The 20,083-nt window shown below is 48.3% G+C and overlaps 1 protein-coding gene across 2 annotated transcripts; it reads left to right on the forward strand.

Moving 5' to 3' along the window:
• The first annotated feature begins 702 nt into the window (after window positions 1-702).
• TCHP (trichoplein keratin filament binding) lies at window positions 703-15,897 on the forward strand. 2 transcript variants are annotated; one of them, XM_027044070.2, is made up of 13 exons: window positions 703-862; window positions 2,384-2,577; window positions 3,776-3,986; window positions 4,580-4,636; window positions 6,316-6,384; window positions 7,055-7,228; window positions 8,379-8,491; window positions 8,638-8,704; window positions 9,626-9,798; window positions 10,655-10,736; window positions 12,585-12,770; window positions 13,349-13,492; window positions 14,631-15,897. In XM_027044070.2, the coding sequence occupies exons 2-13, from the start codon at window positions 2,384-2,386 to the stop codon at window positions 14,661-14,663; spliced, it is 1,503 nt and encodes a 500-aa protein (XP_026899871.1). In that variant the 5' UTR covers window positions 703-862; the 3' UTR covers window positions 14,664-15,897. The 2 variants fall into 2 exon arrangements, with proteins under 2 accessions (XP_026899871.1, XP_053062046.1); XM_053206071.1 differs by lacking the exons at window positions 13,349-13,492; window positions 14,631-15,897 and having other exon boundaries at window positions 10,597-10,736; window positions 12,585-12,764.
• The last annotated feature ends 4,186 nt before the right edge of the window (window positions 15,898-20,083 follow it).

Raw genomic sequence — 20,083 nt, forward strand, 5'->3', positions numbered from 1 at the left:
TTAAAAAATAAAATTTTTTAAAACTAAGTACGCCCAACGTGGGTCTTGAACTCATGACCCTGACATCAAGAGTCGCATGCTCTAGGTTCCCCTTAATTATCTTTTTCACACATAAAACAATACGTGTAACACATGTGGGTCAGAAAACACCAATAGAACCAACACTCTGGAACTCACCACCAAGCGAAAGACAATCGTTTCCAATAACGTGTATCTATTTAGGCCAGCGGTTCTCCCAGCTGGTTGCACACTGAGTGCACCTGGGGAGCTAAGACAACCTCTGACACCCTGAGAACCTGATGGGACTCGTCTGGAGTTTGGTCTGTATTTATTTATTTTTACTTCTTTAATGGCATCTAGACTTAAGCCTTCCCCAGGTGATTCTCGTGTGCAGCCAGGTTTGAGAACCACTGATTTATATTCTCCTCCCCTGTCGTATCCCCCTGACTTCCCTCCACCCTCACCTACATTCCCCTCACCGCACCCCCCTCCCCACCCCAACACACACACTCCAGGTAACCACCACCCTGAATTTTGAGTAGTAGTGACTGGATGCCCTTACCCTCCTCCTTGCTGGTTTCCGGGACCAGCGACGTTTGCGATTGATCTCCCTCCCCCCACGAGAGGGCGCCAGAGAAAAATCACAACCTCCTTTCTGTCTGAGCGTCCGGTATCGCGTTGGAGGCGGCTTGACCCTCGCGGCGCTCCGTCATCGGTCTGTTGCCCCGGCAACAAGCGGCGAAACCGCCGGAGTTGGTGCTTGGCGGCCCCGGAAGCGTGGCCGCGGGACCTATCGGGCTTGGTTGGGGCATGCGGGAGCTCGGTGGGGGCAGTCTTCGGGAACTCCGGGGCGCGGAGAAACGTGAGTCGGGCATTGGGCTCGGCCGGAGCCGGCGTGGGGGCCCGAACGCGCGGAGCCCGGCCGCCGTGGCCCGGTGTTGGCGAGAACCGCGGCGGGCGCCGGGGGACCGGCCGTCGAGTCCTTACTGTTCCCTGCGCACTCTGGGTCCGACACTTTGCTCTGCAAAGCGTACGTGGATGTGAAGGCTGCGTGAAGGATGCGACTGATGCGGGATCGGAGTCTTGTTTCTTGATTCCTGGCGGAAAGCTTTTCCGCGGGCGGCTTGCAGGGCAAGGAAAAAATCATGTCAGGCGCGCCATAGGTTTAAGACAGGTTATAAAGGGGCAGCTGCGGGCCACGTTTGGTCCATAGACGTAGATTATTTCCCCCCAGGTCTGAGCACTGAGTTTGAGGCTTGGCCTGGACCCAGACAGACTTTCCGTAAGCACTGTCGTAACCAGGCACAGTGTAGACCCTGCCCAGGAGGACAGCTCTGGGGTCGGAACGTGTACGGAGTAAGACTGCTCTCTGCTTTCAAGTCTCCAGTTATGGCCCCATTTGCTCCGTGACCCGGGCAAATCGATTTCTTCCTGGGTCTCAGTTTCTGCATCTGTAAGATGAGGGCAGGCGAGGCCGCTCCCTGGGGGCTGCCAGAGCCAGGGCTTGTTGGTCCCAACAGGCAGACTCTTGACTGGGCCCTGGCCTGAGACTGATATGAATTAGGATCCCACCTCTTTTATTGCCTCTCCTTCCTGGCTCTGTGGTCTTGGGCAAGTCACTTTACCATTTCGAACTTAAGTTTCTTCACCTGCCAAATAATGGAGTGATTATTACAGTGAAAAAGATCATTCATATATGTCAAGAGCTTGGTACATTTTTTGTCCCTGAGATTATTATTCCTGTTACTTTGTGGGGAGCATAGAAAGCCCCAGGTGCTTGGTCCAGCATTGCTAGGACTGGTTCCCGGTCTTTGTCTGTAGCGCCCTTGATGCTGTCTGGCTCACAGCTGAGTGGAGTCCAGGCTTATTTAAAGTGATGCTTTGCAGGAGCACCTGGGTGGCTCAGTCTGTTGAGCATGTGACTCACGATTTCAGTCAGGTCATGATCCCAGAGTGGGGGATGGAGGCCTGTATCTGGCCCCATGCTGAGCATGGAGTCTGCTTGAGACTTTTTCTCTCTTTCTCTCTGACCCTCTCCCTGGCTCACGCTCTTTCTCTCTAAAAAAATTTAAAAACAGTGATGATTTGCAGACTTGATGGCACATGATTTTTAAAACGCTGATGCCTAGGGTGCCTGGCTGGCTCAGGGGGAAGAGCATGCTAGTCTTGATCTCAGGGTTGTGAGTTCGAGTTCCACGTTGGGTGTAGAGATTACTTTAAAAAAAAAAAAATTAAAAATGCTGATGCCTGGGAGCCTGAGCTAAGACTTCTTTGATGTCATTGGTCTGGAGTGGGGTGATTCCAGGGTGCAGCCAAGGGATGAGGACCACTCATTAGGGGGCTGCAGCAGGCTCATTTTCCTACCATTGCTCCCATTCCTCAGATGGCACTCCCCACGCTGCCTTCCCAGTGGTGTAGCCGGAGGCTCCTGGACCAGCAGATGGCCCGACAGCGACACCGAGAGCAGGAGGCCCGGCTTCGGCAGCAGTGGGACCAGAACAGCCGCTACTTCAAGATGTCTGATATCTGTAGCTCCAAACAGGCGGAGTGGAGCTCCAAGACGTCCTACCAGCGAAGGTAACTGCAGTGACCTTGATGGGATGGAGGCAGGAAACCACTTGTTGTTCAGGGGATGTGGCTGTAAGAACTAAGAACCCCATGGCTAATCAGCATGTTTGCTTGAGGAAGTTGCATAGATTGCATGCATGGTGATGTTTTCCAACTGAAAATTGAAAAAAAAAAAAAAGATCATCAGTGAATAATACATTTGCATTGAAAAAGTGAAAACAATAAGAAATATGTGTAGAACCTGGAAGTCTTCTTGTAACCCCGTGTCCCCAGAATCACAGTGAACAGTCTGATACACCTGTTCTCCCATGCTTTTCCCCATTTGTGTGTGTATAAATATTCGCACACACACGCGTCCATTTTTGCAGAATTACATGTAAAAAACATGAAAGTTAAAAGCATGGGCTTTGGAGTCAGACAAACCCAGATGGAATTCCTGACTGTCACTTGCTATATGAATGAGCCTCAGTTTCCTCATCAGTGAAGTGGGGCTAAAACAGAACCTACTTTGTTGGGTGTGTGATTAATAGAAAGCTATCCCTAGATATAATACCTAGTATATAGGAATTGCTCAAACAATACTAGCTAGTACTGTTACCACATGCATATGTGAGACCACTGTACATTTTCTTTTTCTTTTCTTTCTTTTTTTTTTTTTTTAGTTTATTATTTTTGAGAGAGAGAGCGAGAGCGCAAGCAGGGGAGGGGCAGAGAGAGAGAGGGAGATCATGGCCTGAGCCGAAGTCTGACGCTCAGCCAACTGAGCCGCCAGGGCGCCCCCGCTGTACATTTTCTTTCTTTTTTTTTGAAATGTTTTATTTATTTTTGAGACAGAGAGACAGAGCATGAGCAGGTGAGGGGCAGAGAGAGAGGGAGACACAGAATCCGAAGCAGGCTCCAGGCTCTGAGCTGTCAGCACAGGGCCCAGCGCAGGGCTCGAACTCACGAACCATGGGATCATGACCTGAGCCAAAGTTGGACGCTCAACCGACTGAGCCACCCAGGCGCCCCCAATGTACATTTTCTTATGGCAAAAGCAAGATTCTGTCGTGCACGGTGGTCTGTGACCCGCTGTCTTCACTTTAGCCGGAAGACACTTTACTGTGTCACCGCGTCATGTCCACCTCAGCCTCTCTTACCCACGGCAGAGAGTGTGCCATGTGTGGCTGTAGCGTGACTGACGTGGGGAGGGCTCCTTCTCACCCAGCATGCATGCCTATCAGCGTGAGAAGCTGAAGGAGGAGAAGCGGAAGCAGCTGGAAGCCAGGCGGGAGAGACTGAGGCAGCTGCTGCTGGAGGAGCAGGCCCTGCTGGCCAGACAACTGGAGGAGCTAAGGCTAAGCATGGACGCGCGGGAAGGCAGACTCCGAGAGCGGCATGGGGATCTCAAGTCGGCCCGAGAAGAGCAAAGGAAACTGGTAACTCCTCCTAGCCCTTCTGGAGCCTACAGAGCAGGAGCGTCCCCAGCCCGTCAGTGACACACACACGGGGTCCCTGGGCACACTGGTCTGATGAGACAACGGTAAACTCCAGAGCCTGCAGGGCGAGGTGCTTTGTGCTACGTTGTTCTCCACCTGTGTTTTGCACAAGTCACCTCAGGTCATTACATCCGAGTCCTTTGTCTTTATATCAGTCCTGTGGCCCCAGCAAGCTGCGCGCTGGTCTGTTTGATCTTCCAAGTAGCTGTGGGGAATGGTGAGCCCCAGTCTGTGTTTTTAAGCCTGCTGTATATTTTGAAGCAGATTGTCACATCTGGGACCCATCTGTAGTATCAGATCTTGGCGCCCTTCCATCACCACTGTGGGAGTCATTTGTCAGAGCTGTCTGGTTCCACTCTGGTGTCTCCCAGAGCCAGGGATGCAAGGCAGGCAGTAGGTCCGGAGGGCAGGCGCAGTGACAGCGTGCCAGCCGAGGGGCTCTCCGCCTCAGCTGACCGCCACTGTGGGTTATCCAAAATGTGAATGAATTTGAAAAGTGACATCAGGCTTCCCTCTTTGTGTTTCCTTGACAGATTGCTGAACAGCTTCTGTATGAACACTGGAAGAAGAACAACCCCAAACTTCGAGAGGTGAAAACCAGCGAGATCCTTTGCTTTGCCTAAGTAGATAAAATCATGTTTCTCTTCTTGTTTTTGAACTTGCATCTCTTACTGGGGTGGAACAGAGAACACCCCGGCCACCTGAACGATGCCGAATGCAGATCTGGTTTCTTGGGTGTTCAGCCAATACTTATTGAACATTTGCCACATGGTCCAGCACCTGGGCACGTGGAGATTAGCTGGGGTCCCCCCTTCTTAGGAACTTGCGGTCCAGTGTGCGTTGCAGTAGGCTGGGAAGGCCCAGGAGGATGGGCATTTGGGGCAGTGCCCCCAGCTCAGTTGTGGGTCAGAGCGGCATCTCAGGAGTTGGCGGGGATGGAGGAGTCTGGAAGGACTTGGGTGTTAACTTGATGGTGTAAAGGTGAGGAAAGGACATTCTAGATTGAGGCAGCTGAGCGAGGAGCAGGCCGGAGTCACGAGAGCAGAGTGCATCTAGGGAGTGACGAGTGGCTGAGAGTTTGTGATGTCATATGGCGAGCAGGGGCTGCAAGAGTTGAGGCTGGTGAGGCACGTGGGCCTGGACCCCAGCCAGCTCTGTGTGGCCTTCTCCTGGAAGCGCTGGGGAGCACCTGGATGATTTTAAGCAGGGCTGTGGCGGCACCCTGGCCACATTTCAGGGAGCAGTAGCTTTGGCAGCAGTGTTGAGGTGAGCAGGGCAGTGACGGCGGAGACCAGAACAGGGTGGCAGGAGAAAGGAGGACAAATATGCAAGATCCTGGGGCAGGTGGGGGGCGGTCTGGCTTGGGTGGCATCATTCTGTGGAGACGGGGCTAGAGGAAGATGATCCGTGATGATTTCATTGATGTATTTTAACTTAAATTTTGCGTATATGTTTGGTGGCATTAATTTATTTGTAATTATATTTAGAAAATTGCCAGCCACTAAGTAATAGAACAATTTGGTGCTTTTGAGCCTTGTGCAGTTAGCACTAAGCCACGGGAGGTCTCCTTTCCCTGGCCATTTGAGCGTTTAGGTGGGTGCTCCAAAGTCTTTTACTCAGAAATGTTTATTTAGAACACTCAAGTTAGTTGCGGATGTTTACATTTGTAAGTTGAGAAAGAGATTAAAAATTTTTATAAACAATTTCCCAAACAAAAGCTTTTGGATAGAGTTCCAGTTCATTTTCTGATCCAACAGATTCGCTAAACCCGTATCTCTTCTTAATAACCCCAAATGTGTTACATATGTTGCTGCGGGGAGTACATGTTTATACAGCCACCGCTTCGCAGAGGACGTTTCAAGGAGCCAGGCAAAAGGCTGAGTCTGGGCCTCACCCAGCTCCTGCTGATCTGGGCCCTGGCATGCTTCAGACCAACCAGGGGTGGCCTCTGAGATCATATTTCCATTCCAGTGTCTGCTGACCTGCCCCTGCACAACCCCCAGGGTACTGGGAGAAAAGTTTGTGTTCCTTTGTTACAACTCCTTAGATCTGTTTCAAACTGCCTGGTCCTTTGGTTTACTAACTGAGTTGCGTTCCAAATGTATATGTTGGGGTCATCTTGTGCTCCCCTGTAAGATACCTGGGCCCCTCTGAGTCCTTGCCTAGGGAACTTCTGGTCACCTGCCAGGGCGTAGCACTGTGCTCTGCAGCGTCCATCTGTCGGATGAACCAGTGAGGAAATGAACATTCTCTGCCTTCTCACCCTCAGATTGAATCAGCCCTTCACAAGGAGCACGTGATAAACTCTTGGAAAATGCAGAAAGAAGAAAAAAAACAGGTGTGGTATATGACTCTGGAAATAGTCCTACATGGCATGGTGCAAGTGCTGTGACTCCAGGTCTCTCAAGTTTTCTTGTTCTGGATGTTAATGAGTCCAGTCCAGGAACAGACTTTATCTCCGTTAACTTTAACACGTTAAAAGCAGACGTCTGTTGCTCCTACATGTACGAGAATCCTTTCCGATCATCCCCAGGGCAGAATAACACCAGTGGCCAGCCACTGGCAGGTGGAAGGTGCATCTTAAAGGTCGCTTTTGCTGCCGGCAGTCTCTTTTGATGTAGCACGCATCATAAACTCTCAACCCGGGCTGACAGCAGCACCTCTGGGGACAAAAGTCCACACCTCCGTGAACCCACAGCTTTGCCTCTGGGTTCATTGGGGAGACTTTTGGAAGGGAAGGAATCCTGACATTGTTGAGCCCCTCCTCTGTGCCGGGCACCGTGCTGAGTACTTCCCCAGCATCACCTCTGAGGGAAGGATCACTCCATGGTTCCCACTGTGAGAACAGAGCCGGGGAAGACGCACCCTCACCCGGGGTCACGCAGCTGAAAAGTGGCATGACCTCCTCTGTTGTAGACACGTTGGAATGAGGAACAGCGGCAGGGAGCTGGGTCTTTGCTGGCTATGTGACAGATTCTGACCTCCTGCGTTCATCTGACCCCATGTAGCAAGAAGCCACCCAAGAGGAAGAGAACAAACGGTATGAAAATGAATATGAAAGGGCCCGAAGGGAAGCACTGGAGCGGATGAAAGCAGAAGAGGAGAAGAGGCGGTTGGAGGGCAAACTCCAAGCTGAGGCGCTGCTCCAGCAGGTGGAGGAGCTGAAGCTGAAGGAGTTGGAGGTGAGGGCATGGCCTCCTCTTGCAGCCGCTTGCCGTTATAAAGCAGGCATTTAGGAAGCGGCACCAAAAAGACCATATTGGGGAGGGGTGGTTCTAAGAAATGCAACAGTGCTGGGTTTTCCCTTTGGACACATACTCCTCGCCGTGGTTTTTCCATCCCCCTAGGTTGTGCGTCCAGATCCTAGAATGTTCACAATATGGAGCTAATAGCTGTTCTCTTACGTGTGTTTTAGGCTCTATGTGAGAGCCTTCTTAGAACTTGGATTTTCCTGGGGCAGCTGGATGGCTCCATTGGTTGAGTGTCCAACTCTTGATTTCAGCTCAGGTCATGATCCCAGGGTTGTGGGATCAAGCCCCACGTCAGGCTCCATGCTGAGCGTGGAGCCTGATTGGGATTCATTCATTCATTCATTCATTCATTCTCTCTCTCTCTCTCTGTCTCTCTCTCTCTCTCTCTCTGCCCTTCTGACCCTATACCCAACTCACGTGCTCTCTCTCAAAATTTATACAAAAAAAAAAAAAAAAGGAACTTGGATTATCCAGTGCACTAAGTAGACTTGACTTAGTCTGATGTTCTAGCACGCAGCTACAGCTCTCCCCAGCTAGCATGTTTTGGATCTCAAAGCATAAACCATGAGGTCTTTGGTTTTGGAGGCTGTTCTGAGAATACTGTGCAGTCTCCCTGAGCTAGATACCTGGGCTAGATTTTCCCATCTGGTGAGGGAAAGCCCATCCTTCCTTAGGCCCAAATGATTCCAGAACCAGATCCTTAATGCCCACTATCTGCTAGATGCTGAGCACTGAGCTGGGTGCTAGAGATACAGCTGTGAGCAAGACCCACGGTCCTGGCCTTCATGGCAGGAACCGTGTCAGGTGCGGAAGGGAATTAAGTTATAGGAAGGTGTGAACAAGTACAGGGTCCTGCAGGAGCATGGAGCATGGATCCGATCCTTGTCCACAGGCCTGGGAAAGGCTCTTGCAGGAAGGGAGTGTGCTGGGCCAAGGGCTCAGAGCCCAGAGGTAAGAGGGAGTTCTGATCACCAGGTGGCCAGGCCAGCCCTGTTGCCTGGCATCTGCCGAAAATACACACGAAGAGTGAAGGAAGCTCCGATTCTGATGACCTTAACTGGGTGCACTGTTGTCACCACAGGCCACCAAACTGAAGAAGGAGCAGGAGAATCTGCTGAAGCAGCGGTGGGAGCTGGAGAGGCTGGAGGAAGAGAGGAAGCAGATGGCAGCCTTCCGGCAGAAGGCAGAGCTGGGGTGCGTGTGCCCAGACGGGCAAGCCTCGTGCTTTCTCAGACTTGCATTGCTGTCCCAAACCAGAAAGATCTGTAGTAAGTGGCTATCTGGCCCCCGCTAATCGTTCATAAGACACTGAAGGCAGACCGTATTTTGCTCCTTTCTAGACGTTTTTTGAGACATCAGTATAATGTGCAACTCAATAGGCGTGCACAGCAGATCCAAGAGGAACTGGTAAGTCTGAGTCAGCCTGGCATTTCTTTCACCCTTTTTGGAAGAAAATGCTTTCTATCGCTCAGAATGAGTGCGTTCTCGCAAGAATATCACACTAGGGGAGATTCCCCCTTGATGAGCTCGCGACCCCCACCCCTTCCCAGGGGGGTCTGCTTTGTTGTGTATTCTAGATACATTTACCCAGCACACACAGAGGGCAGTGGCGGGGTTCTTTAAAACCTGAAGTGGCATTCCTCAGCACAGTCACCTAACAGTAAACCTCAAATCCTTGGAATGAGCTTGTTCTTTTTACTGGCTGCTCAGTGTTCCTGTCAGGTATGTCGATGGGCTCTCTAGTGACACGGGGACAGGGATAGTGAATGAGAGAACCCACCTACCTCTATCCCTGCCCGCTACTGTCAGGGTGGTCCAGGGGTGGCAGCACCACTGCTGTTCCCGAGTACATTTTTCCGTCCCAGGACCTCCCAAGTCCCTTGTTCTTTACTGCATCTCGCTGTGGACATGTCCACTACAGCCAGTTCCCTACCAATGCGTTTGGGTCATTTTTGTTTTTCCTCTACGGGACCTCTGCAGTGAGCATTTTGTGCATTTGGTTTTGTGCCTTTGGGTCTCTAGTCCATATTCTTAGAAGTGAAACTGTTGTCCAGCCGTGTTCTCAAAAGCTGTGCTACCAGGCATGTCCGAGGGCAGGGACAGGTGCTTGGTGGCAAAGGGGCCTCTCCTGCGTTATTTTAAACCACTCCTAAGTGGTTATACCCTGACTCTTCCCATCTCTATGTAGGGAAGCTTTGGAAGCATCACGAACGTCTGCTGTCAGTGCTGAGTGCAGGAAGGGGGCGCTGTGGGAGCTGCGGTGGGGGGGGGGGGGGGTTGCTGTGGCTGCAGAGGGACGCCCACCGCGCTTCCTCCTCCACCCTCTAGGAGGCGGACAAGCGCATCCTGCAAGCGCTCCTGGAGAAGGAGGACGAGAACCAGCGCGAGCACCTGGCCAGACGGGAGCAGGCCGTGGCCGATGCGGCGTGGATGAAGCAGGCCATCGAGGAGCAGCTGCAGCTGGAGAGGGAGCGGGAGGCAGAGCTGCAGCTGCTGTTGAGGTGAGAGGCGATGCCTGCCTGGGCTGGACCCTCCCAGCCTCTGCTCTGGTCCCTTATGTCTCCGCAGGCCACCACCAGGGTCTCCTGTTGTCCCTGAAGCATCCGTCCTTGTTAATCTGCCCATGGGGAGGAGCACATGTTTGCTAGCAGACCCGGCTTGCAGGGGTGTTTCCCTTGTTATGTAAGGTGGAAATCACTAGGGTTTAGAGTAAGGATCTGTTCATTTAAGATCTTAGAAATTTGAAAGGAAATTGTTACAAATTATGGAGATGCTGAATGCTTCTTAGGTCTTTTTTAAATGGGTCTGGATCCTAAAAATCTAGTAGATTGAAAAAATTGAATAACATGTCACATTTATTGGGTATTTCTTGTGGGTCAGACACCGTGCAGAGGGCTTTACCATCCTCCTCTTATTTAATCCTGATATCCATCCGCAGGGTAGGTACTCAGGTCACTTGAGGAGGTCACTGACTTGCCTCAGGCCACAGGGCGAGCTAGCAGTGACCCCAGGAGCAAAGTGACAGAGCTCAGGCACAGCAGGGCTCCTCTGCCTCTCCAGGGTCCTGGTGGCTTCATTTGCCATGGTGTCTAAATGGCCTGGGTGCAAGCCATCACAGTTGTGTTTTGTAAGGAGGTGGGAGCATAAGCCAGGCAACTTAAAGTACTTCCTGTAGGAGTACTCTCCATGAGCTAGTCCAGAGTTGTAAACTGTGAAGAGTTTGCGCGCAGAAGTGGGTTTGAAGGTTGGCCCTATGGAACGTGTGTACCTGATGCGCTGGAGCCCTGTCACGTCTTTAGTTCTCGTCTGCCATTGGTGGTGGCAAGGAGCCTGCTGTCATCCACTCTGTGTTCCCAGGGAAGAGGCCAAGGAAATGTGGGAAAAGAGAGAGGCGGAGTGGGCCCGGGAGAGGAGCGCACGAGACAGACTGATGAGCGAGGTAATCCTGGCTGCGAGCGCGTACTGACCCTGCCAAATGTTCTGGAACACAGGCCTCTCTGCTTATTTTAAATAGACTTATTTAAAAAAAAATTTTTTTTTTGATGTTCTTGAGAGAGAGAGAGAGAGACAGAGCATGAGCAGGGGAAGGGCAGAAAGAGAGGGAGACACAGAATCCAAAGCAGCCTCCAGGCTCCCAGCTATCAGCACAGAGCTTGATGTGGAGCTGGAACTCACAAACCACGAGATCATGACCTGAGCCGAAGTTGGGCGCTTAACCATCTGAGCCACCCAGACGCTCCTTTTAAATAGACTTCTAATGTCATTGTGAAAGTAGTATCAGCTTTTTAGAAGAAAATTCAGGAGTACAGGAAGTAAGAACAAAGTCACCCAGGTCCCCATTATTTGCATAGTCGCTGTTACTCTGTTTCCTTCCACTCTGTGTGGAAACGTGCAAACATGTCTTTGTGCATATTCCTTATTATACTGTTGAGTTCCAGCATTCTAATGCACTGTTCCATCTCCTTTGTAGGTATTTTGATGATATCACACTTAATATATCACGTTGGGTGTACTGTGGGGTTTTTTTCCTATTACCCTCTTGTGGGTATTCTTTTTATTCTGATTTTTATTCTGATTTATTCCTGAGGTGTTACAAGAAACATTGCAGTGAACATCTTGTTCATAAGGCTTTCCATTTTTAGGAAATGGAAATTTCCTTAAAAAATCCTATTTAGGATTTTTTTCTTTGGGGTGCATAACCAGAAGTGGACTCTTGAAAGAACACAACTCGTCAGTATTTAAGTAATGTGTTAAGACGTACCCCAATTTAAAAGGAATGAGGGGCACCTGGGTGGCTCATTTGGTAGGACACGTGGCTTTTGATCCCAGGGTCATGAGTTTGAGCCCGCATTGGGTGTGGAGATTACTTAGTTAAAAAAAAAAAAAAAAATTTTTTTTTTTTTTTCAAGAAATCTTTTAGAAAAAATCTTTCATTATCCATGTATTGAAAATTAAAGTGGCTTAAAAATGGAACTATTTGGTGCATGTCATTTTGGAATCCGTGGGAAGTCCAGTCCCAGTGGGGCTCTCTCCCTTCTGTGAATACCGGTACTCTGCAACACCTTTGATTTTCCCTATTAAAAACGTTCCTCCTCTTGTGTTGAGCACTGGGTGTGATATGTAATTGATGAATCACTAAATTCTACTCCTGAAACCAATATTACACTATATGTTAACTAGAATTTAAATACAAATTTGAAAATGAAAAACAAAATTCCTCCTAGTTGTGGCCACTTCACGTGTCCTGTCCCGGGAGCATAACTGTTGGGTACAGCAAGTGGCTTCCCACCGTTCTTGATTCTTGAGTCCTGACTGCTCTGGATGTGATCCTGTGCTGTGGCCAAGTCTCAAGCCCAGCAAGGTTTCTGCAAGTATTTAGATCCCGAAGGTTGAGGGGATGACCCAGATTACTTCCGGTCATCTGTGTGGCTTGTGGTTTCTTTCTTTTTCTGGAACCTACCAAGAGGGAGTGAGGCTCACAAGCTTGTTGCTGTTTCTGTGCCTGGGGAGGGAGCTCCATCCGCCTCCTTGGATCTTGTCAGTGCCCAGCTGTCTCTCCCTAACGCGTGGTCTGTGTGCATTTTCTGTGTGGTGGGGACGGTTGGGAAGCCGGGCTGACGTTGCATGGGCCAGTGCTGTGATCTGACTTGCCTTCACGTGGGGTATTCGGGCCTGAGGCTGAGGACGAGGCTGGGTCTTGGGGCAGCTGTAGCCTGTCCACAGCTTGTGGAATAGGGAACTGCTAAGTTGAACTGAAATCTGCCCTTTGCCTTTCTGCTGAGGGTAGGTTCTGACCGGGAGACAACAACAAATACAAGCAAAGCTTGAACAAAACCGACGGGCACAAGAGGAATCCCTGAGACACCGGGAGCAACTTATTCGAAATCTTGAGGAGGTCAGAGAGTCAGCTCGTCGTGAGAAAGAGGAGAGCAAAGAACTGAAATCGGCCAGGAAACAGGAGCTGGAGGCCCAGGTGGGCTGAGCCTGGTGGGGGAGGAAGCCTCAGCAGGGGAATGTGAGCGGCAGGCCGTTTGCTGTGGCCTCTGCACCGTTATGGCACCGGACGCGGGGACCCTTGACGTATTTCCACATCCAGGCACTAAGACCTTGTCCGAGAGGCCCACATTTGTGAGCTCAGTGCACCCATCTCATTTCCAGCTGAAACCCCGACCCTCCTGATTCGTTCCGGCGCCACTCCAGGTCCTCCATGTGTGTGGGAGCGAGGCTGCTGTGCCTACCTGTCATCCCTCTCCTGTCTGCCTCCACAGGCATGTGGCTCGCTGGGCCACCGTTCTCTGTTCAGTTTGGAACCTGGTAGAGAACACAGAATCTTCCAAGCACGTGGCCACACCCAGAGCTTTTCACAAGCTGCACATTACCATGCGTGCAACCTTTCCAGTCTCATCAGTGCCCTTCCCTCTTGCACTTGCCATCACTGTGCCTTAGCTTGGATTTTCTGACTGGGGTAGATCCACAGGCTTTCCCTCGTGACCTGAAGCAGGGCTCTGCCCAGGGAGCTCGGTCCCGGCTGACTTTGTTCTTGGTGGCCAGGTTGCAGAGCGCCAGCTGCGGGCATGGGAAGAGGACCGGCAGGAGGAAGAGGAGGAAGAGGAGGCCAGGCAGGCAGAGCAGTTCACTGACGCCTTACTGCAGCAGGAGGTGAAGACGATGGCCAAGCAGGGCTCCTGGCCCAAGGTAAGGAGTCTGAAGGGCACAGGCTGCTGGCGCCCAGCCTGGCCCCTGCTTTCCCGGCCTGTTTGTAGCCCCGTCCTAAGCTCCGCTTCCCAGCCAGCCCAGATTCCTCCCCCTCGTTCCTCTTCTCTTGTGTTTCTACCTTCTCGACCAGTCGGGAGCCTCGACACGTATCTTAGCCCTTGTTTTGGCCTCAGACAGCCCTTGAGGAGATTTTACTCTGGGCCCTGACTGCTGAGGTGCATGTCATTTGGCCCTGTTTGGGACCCGGAGCCATCTAAGAGCTCTGGCACGGCAGGGGAGAGGTGAAGAGGCAGCTGTCCAGACAGTAGTGCCCGGGCGAACAGGGGCCTGGTTTTCCTTCCTCTCAGCACCTCTGGTTGCCCCTCCCCTCCCTGATCCTCTTGTCCTCTTCCATCCTTCCCTGTCCTCGGAAGTACGTGAGAGGCCCCTGTGCACGACGCACAGAGAAGCGAGGGTTGTCCCCCTACTCCCAGAGAGCTGGTAACTAATGAAGCCCCTGGGAGCTGGGGGAGGGCCTGGTGGGCATGTTGCGCCTGCCCCTCCTTTACCAGGGCCGCTCGGCCACCCTGGCGCTCCAAAGTGCTGCGAGACGAAGAGGCTGGCTCCTTTGTTTTCAGGTGACTCTGGGAAGCCCGCCCATGAGACAGAGCAGGTGCTTCACCTGCCGCAGAACTGCTTTGTCCTCATCGGCTGGGGCTCTTGAGGTGCAGGCTAACATTTTGGCATGACACTTTGGACCTTTCATGTCTTGGGAAGGTCTCAGCGACACACAGTCCCATAATAGACATGTAAAGTCAGATTCTACATCAACGCTAGGAGCTGTGGGCTGTGTCCTAGGACAGGATATATGGTTTCCTGTTGCCTCACCCTAATTGTAAGCTCACTTGACCAGGGATCATTGAGTGCCTCAGGATCAGGTTTTCACGGAGCACATGTGGAAATGTTACAAAAAAGGTAATAAAGTACCTCATTTGTGGTTTAGGGTCCAAGCTTTCTCAGTTGTAAATGAAAACAGCCAACTATACCAGGCTTTCAGCTCTTATTTCGGTTGGGATCAATTCCCAATGCTCCAGAGACTGCTGATCTAATCAGACTTCTGTTTTCTTTCTTTTCTCAGCCCTACGGACATCCCAGAATTGCTTGGAACTGACTTTGTTGGTGTTGGAAGCACAGAGTGAGGTCCCTGAGGCCTTTGATATGCAGGCACCAGACAGCTGTACGGTGTTCGGTTCGAGTGTTCGGGTCGCTGTGTAACAGTTCACTGAGCCTGTTGGGGTCCACAGTCAAACAGAGCAAGGGCCTCACCAGCCAGCGTTCTATAGACATGCAGCACCCAGAAGGAGGCCTTTTCCTGCCTTTCGTATCCAAGAAAGGGGCTCTTACAGTCACATGCTGAGAGTGCTGCCACACAGTCCCATGAGAGACCGATAATTGTCAACCTCCAGTAAAGACTCCAGCTGGAGAAATGAGGAAAGTTTCTCAGTTTTTAAACTTGCCACTTAAATTTCACTATTCTGTCGATAACAGACTCCTAAGTGTCAGTTCAGTTTCTTTCACAGTTTATTAATTTAGTGGCCCCAAAAGGATCATGTCTTATTTTCTGGAAGAAGAAAAGCTGTGAACTCTGAGACAGTCTGATGTGCTCCACGGATGCTTTCCGGAAGGGTGTTGAGAAATAGGTCTTTCCTCCTTTAGGAAACGTGGTGGAATTTCCATGGAGCACTCTGTGTGGTGATCCCAACATGTATGTTAGTTACTAAGCCCCAAAAGGGGGCCTCAAAAGGCCACCTGGTTGACTAACGTTTTGGCACGACACTTTGGACCTCTTGTGTCTTGGAAGAAGGTCTCAGCTACAGGCAGCCTTGTAGGATTTATGTGCCCAGAGGAAGGGGCATGGGGCCTGAAGACTAGATCACACTCAACCAGATCGGCCAGAACTTTCTCCTCCCACTGTTCTAACAATGTGACACAGTTCTAGATTAATCTCTACAAATAGCTACAAGTTCCTTGCAGCAATAACCCTATTTTTATTTGTATTTTTTTTTCATATTCTTCCTCTGAGGTTTCAGTTTTCATTATACTGTATTTAAGGTTCCACATTTCAGTAAATTATAACTAATTATAGATAGGGCTGTGTGCCAGGTTGTTAAAAACCAGAGTTTATTTTTTAAAAATCCTGAGTGTAAAGGCTGCATTGCCTTTCACATCCATTGTGCTATAAAAACAAACGGAGCAGCAAACTGCATCCTTAATCTGTTTTTCGTTTTCTTGTCTTGAATTTCTTTGGATAGGACCCTCTGAGCACCACTTTCGTTATGCTTGCTCATATTTGCTTCCTCCATTTCAGATGTTCGTTTATCGTGAAATAAAGTTTTGGTCTGACAGCATGGCTTCCAGACTTTGTTACTGTTGCTTGTATTAATTATCGCAAAGTGGGTTGTATGGAATGATAGATTTTTACTGATTTAGTCCATCTCTCCTACAGCTTTCCATATTTTCTATGACTGCTCACATTTTCTAGGTTCTACTCATTTTTCTTGTGAAAGTGGTGTTGTCTCCCATCCAATTTCCACTGGATCCTCTTTTAAGTAAACCACAGGGAATTATTAGGAATCCTATACTGTCTGAGCTCCAGTACAGAGTAGATGTGGACAGATGGGAGATAAGAACATAAATATTTACTGAATATTTTTTATTTCTTTGAATATCTTGTTTTGGAAGCCTGCTGGTAATATTCCTTATCGGCACTAAAAATCTGTGTTGTGCTGGTTCTCTACCCTAATTCAGTTGGTTAAGCGTCAGACTCTTGGTTTCAGTTCATGTCATGATTTCATGGTTTGGTTGGTGGGATCCAGCCCTGCCTTGCTTGGGCTCCAGGCTGACTGCAGGGAGCCTGCTTGGGATTCTCTCTCTGCCCCTCCCCTGCTATCTATCTCTGAAAAGAAAGAAACAAAAAATAAATGTTTCTTTAAAGGAAAAAAAAAAAATTCCTAACCTCGGCCAAAATAATTGTTTCTAAGTTTAGAGCTCCCAGGATAGCCCACACAGTCCTCTTGTCTCATGTATAGTTTGTGCTGTGATTACGTATGTATATCGGCTTTATTGTTTTTAAGCACCTTTTTCTACTCCCTGTAAAACTAGTGATTTCTTAGGTTATTCTTCACAGATCTTCTGCGCAGTTCAGTTCCTTTAGAACGGATGGTGCAGAAGCCACTACTAATATAAAATGCTTATTTTTTGTATTTTTACTCTTTCTGCTCATTCAGCACATATTCGGGGTTAATTCTTGAGAAGGGTGTAAGGTCTGTGTCTGGATTCATGTGTTTTTGGCCTGTAGGTGTCCAGTTGTTCCAACACCATCTGTTGTATGGACTTTCTTCCTTTGTCAAAGATCAGTTGACTGTATTTATGTCAGTGTATTTCTGGGCTCCTCACTCTGTTCCATTGATCTGTTTATTCTTTCGCCAATACCACAAACTTCTATAATCAATACCACTGTCTTGATTACTGTTGCTTTATTGTAAATCTTGAAGTCAGGTAGTAGCATTTGTTCTTCTCCTTCAATATTATGTTGGGTCTTTTGCCTTTCCACATCAACTTTAGAATCATTTGTTCAATATCCACAAAAGAACTCGCTGGAATTTTTTTATTTTTAAGTAGCCTCTGTACCCAACATGGCACTCCAACTTGCAACCCTGAGAAGAAGAGTCGGTCGCACGCTCCACTGACTGAACCAGCCAAGTGCTCCAGTTGCTGGGATTTTGACTGGGACTGTATTGAATCTTTAGATCAAGTTGGGAAGAAGTGACATCTTAACCTTCCTATCCATGGACGTGGAATATTTCTCCATTTCTTTTTCAGAAATTTCATTCATCAGAATTTTGTAGTTTTCCTCATCTAGCTCTTATGTTATTTTTTTTTAGGATTTATACCTACAGTATTTCATTTTTGGGTGCTAATGTAAATGGCACTGTGTTTTAAATTTCAAATTCCACCTCTTCATTGCTAATGTATAGGAAGATAATTCATATTTGTACATTAACTTTGTATCCTGTACCTTGCTATAATTGCTTATTAGTTCCAGGAGGTGTTTTTGTTAATTCTTTCAGATTTCCTACATAGAGATGATCATGTCATCTGTGAACAAAGACAATTTTATTTCTTCCTTCCCAATCTCTACAGCTTTTACTTCCTTTTCTCCTCTTCCTGAATTAGCTAAAATTTCCAGTACTTTGTTGAAAAGGAGTGATGAGAGGGGACATCTTTGCCTTGTATCTGACCTTAGTGGGAAAGCTTTGAGTTTCTTACCATTGATATGATATTAGCTGTAGGTTTTTGTACTTTTGTTTTGTTTTATTTTGTTTTTGTCAAGTAGAAGTTCCCCCAGGGGCACCTAGGTGTTTCAGTCAGTTAAGCATCTGACTTCGGCTCAGGTCATGATCTTGCGGTTCACGGGTTCAAGCCCCGTGTCAGGCTCTGTGCTGACAGCTCGGAGCCTGGAGCCTACTTCATGGATTCCGTGTGTGTCTCTCTCTGCCCCTCTCGCACTCATACTTTCAAAAATAAATAAAACATTTTTAAAAAGTTCCTCTCTATTCCTATTTGCTAAGAGTTTTTATTATGAATGGGTGTTGAATTTTTTCAAATGTTTTTTCTGCATCTATTGATATGATGTGATTTTTCTTTTTTAGATTAGTGATGTGATGGATTACATTAATTGAATTTTGAATGTTGAACCAGCCTTTACACCTGGGACAAATCCCACTTGGTTTTGGCATATAATTCTTTTTATGCACTGTTGGATTCGATTTGCTAATATTTTGTTGAGGATTTTTGCATCTGTGTTCATGAGATACTGATCTGTAGTTTTCTTCTCTTGTAATGTCCTTGCCTATGTTTGGCATTAGGATAATACTGGCCTCACAGAATGGGTTGGGAAGTATTCTTTCTGCATCTATCTTCTAAAAAAGATTATGGGGAATTGGTATACTTTGTTCCTTAAATGTTTGGTAGAACTCACCAGTGAATCCATCTGGGCCAGCCTGGTGCTTTATGTTTTGGAAGGTTATTATTGATTGAATTTCTTAAGTAGAGAAAGGCCTGTGTAGATTGTTTCTTCTTAATGTGAATTTTGACATCATGTCTTCCAAGGAATTGGTCCATTTCATCTGGGTTATCAATTTGTGGGCATAGAATTGATATAGTAGTCCTTTATTATTTTGATTTTTATATCCATGGGAACTGTAGTGATGTCCCCTCTTCATTTCTGATATTAGTAATTTGTATCCTCTTTTTGTCTTAGCCTGGCTAGAGGCTTCTTGATTTTATTGATCTTTCTAAGGGACCATTTTTTTGGTTTTGTTGATTTTTGTCTATTGATTTTCTGTTTTCTAATTCTGTTGTAGTTAACATACAGATTTGTTGCTCCATCTGGGTTGACAATACAAATGGGGTTCTTTGGGCACTTATGCAAAGTCACCCTGGCCTTTGCCAGTTGTAACCCGTGGAGTGCCAGCCTTTAGTTCCAGGCCTCTCTTCACCACACAGGCCCTTCCTACGTGATATGAGCCAGGCTTCTGGACTCCAGCGCCATCTCCACATTAGTATTCCCTGGATCTGTATCTCTAATCCATACTTCTATATCCACCACCACTTTTACATCCCTACTTTGATATGCATCTCAAAGGTGCCTCAAACTCAGCACAACAAGACTATCAAATGACCTTTCCTACTAAACTCTTATCATTAAGTGAAGCAACAGCAACAACCATCTGGCTCTTCTCCAGTGTTCTCAGATAAGTCAATGGCACCACCATCCATCCTGCCAGCTGCAGGAGCCATAAGCCTAGGGGCAGTGAGTCCTGTTACTCTGACCTCCTGCAGCTTCCATCTACTTTGCTCCCTCTGCCCCTACCACTGACTTCTGTCTGAAGTCACCCCTTCACCTCACTTTCTTCTCTAGAATGTATGTGCCATGCTACCTCCTGGCCCAGGAAATATACATAACAATCAGATTGGTACAAAGGTTTTCCTCACAGCATTAGTTACAATAGCAAACACTGATAACCTGGATGTCCAACACTGGGAGGCTGTTTGAGTTTTGGTTATTATGCGGTACATTAAAATGAAATGGAATGCTTAAATTATTTTTTTTTTAAGTTCTGCAGAAATGTTCATGCTGTGTTAAAATGTCCAAAAGTGGGCTGCCTAGCTGGCTCAGTCAGTAGAGCACGCAACTCTTGGTCTTGGGTCATGAGTTCAAACCCCACATTGGGTATAGAGGTTAGTTTTAAAAAGAACTAAAAAGCCCAAAGGCAATATTTACATAATTCAAGGGCCCTTTTAAGGAAACAAAACACTCTGTGGGTATTTCTAAAAGTTGGGATAATGGCTATTTTTCATTTTGGGTGCTTTTCTATATTTTACACAGAGAACATAATCTTTGAAATAAGGGGAAACTTTTTTAAAAAATGAAAAAAGGCAGGGGTGCCTGCGTGGCTCAGTTGGTTGGGCGTCTGACTCTTGATTTTGGCTCGAGGTCATGATTCCAGGGTGGTGGGATTGAGCCCC

This window comes from Acinonyx jubatus, chromosome D3 (genome assembly GCF_027475565.1).
Source record: "Acinonyx jubatus isolate Ajub_Pintada_27869175 chromosome D3, VMU_Ajub_asm_v1.0, whole genome shotgun sequence".
Taxonomy (NCBI): domain Eukaryota; kingdom Metazoa; phylum Chordata; class Mammalia; order Carnivora; family Felidae; genus Acinonyx; species Acinonyx jubatus.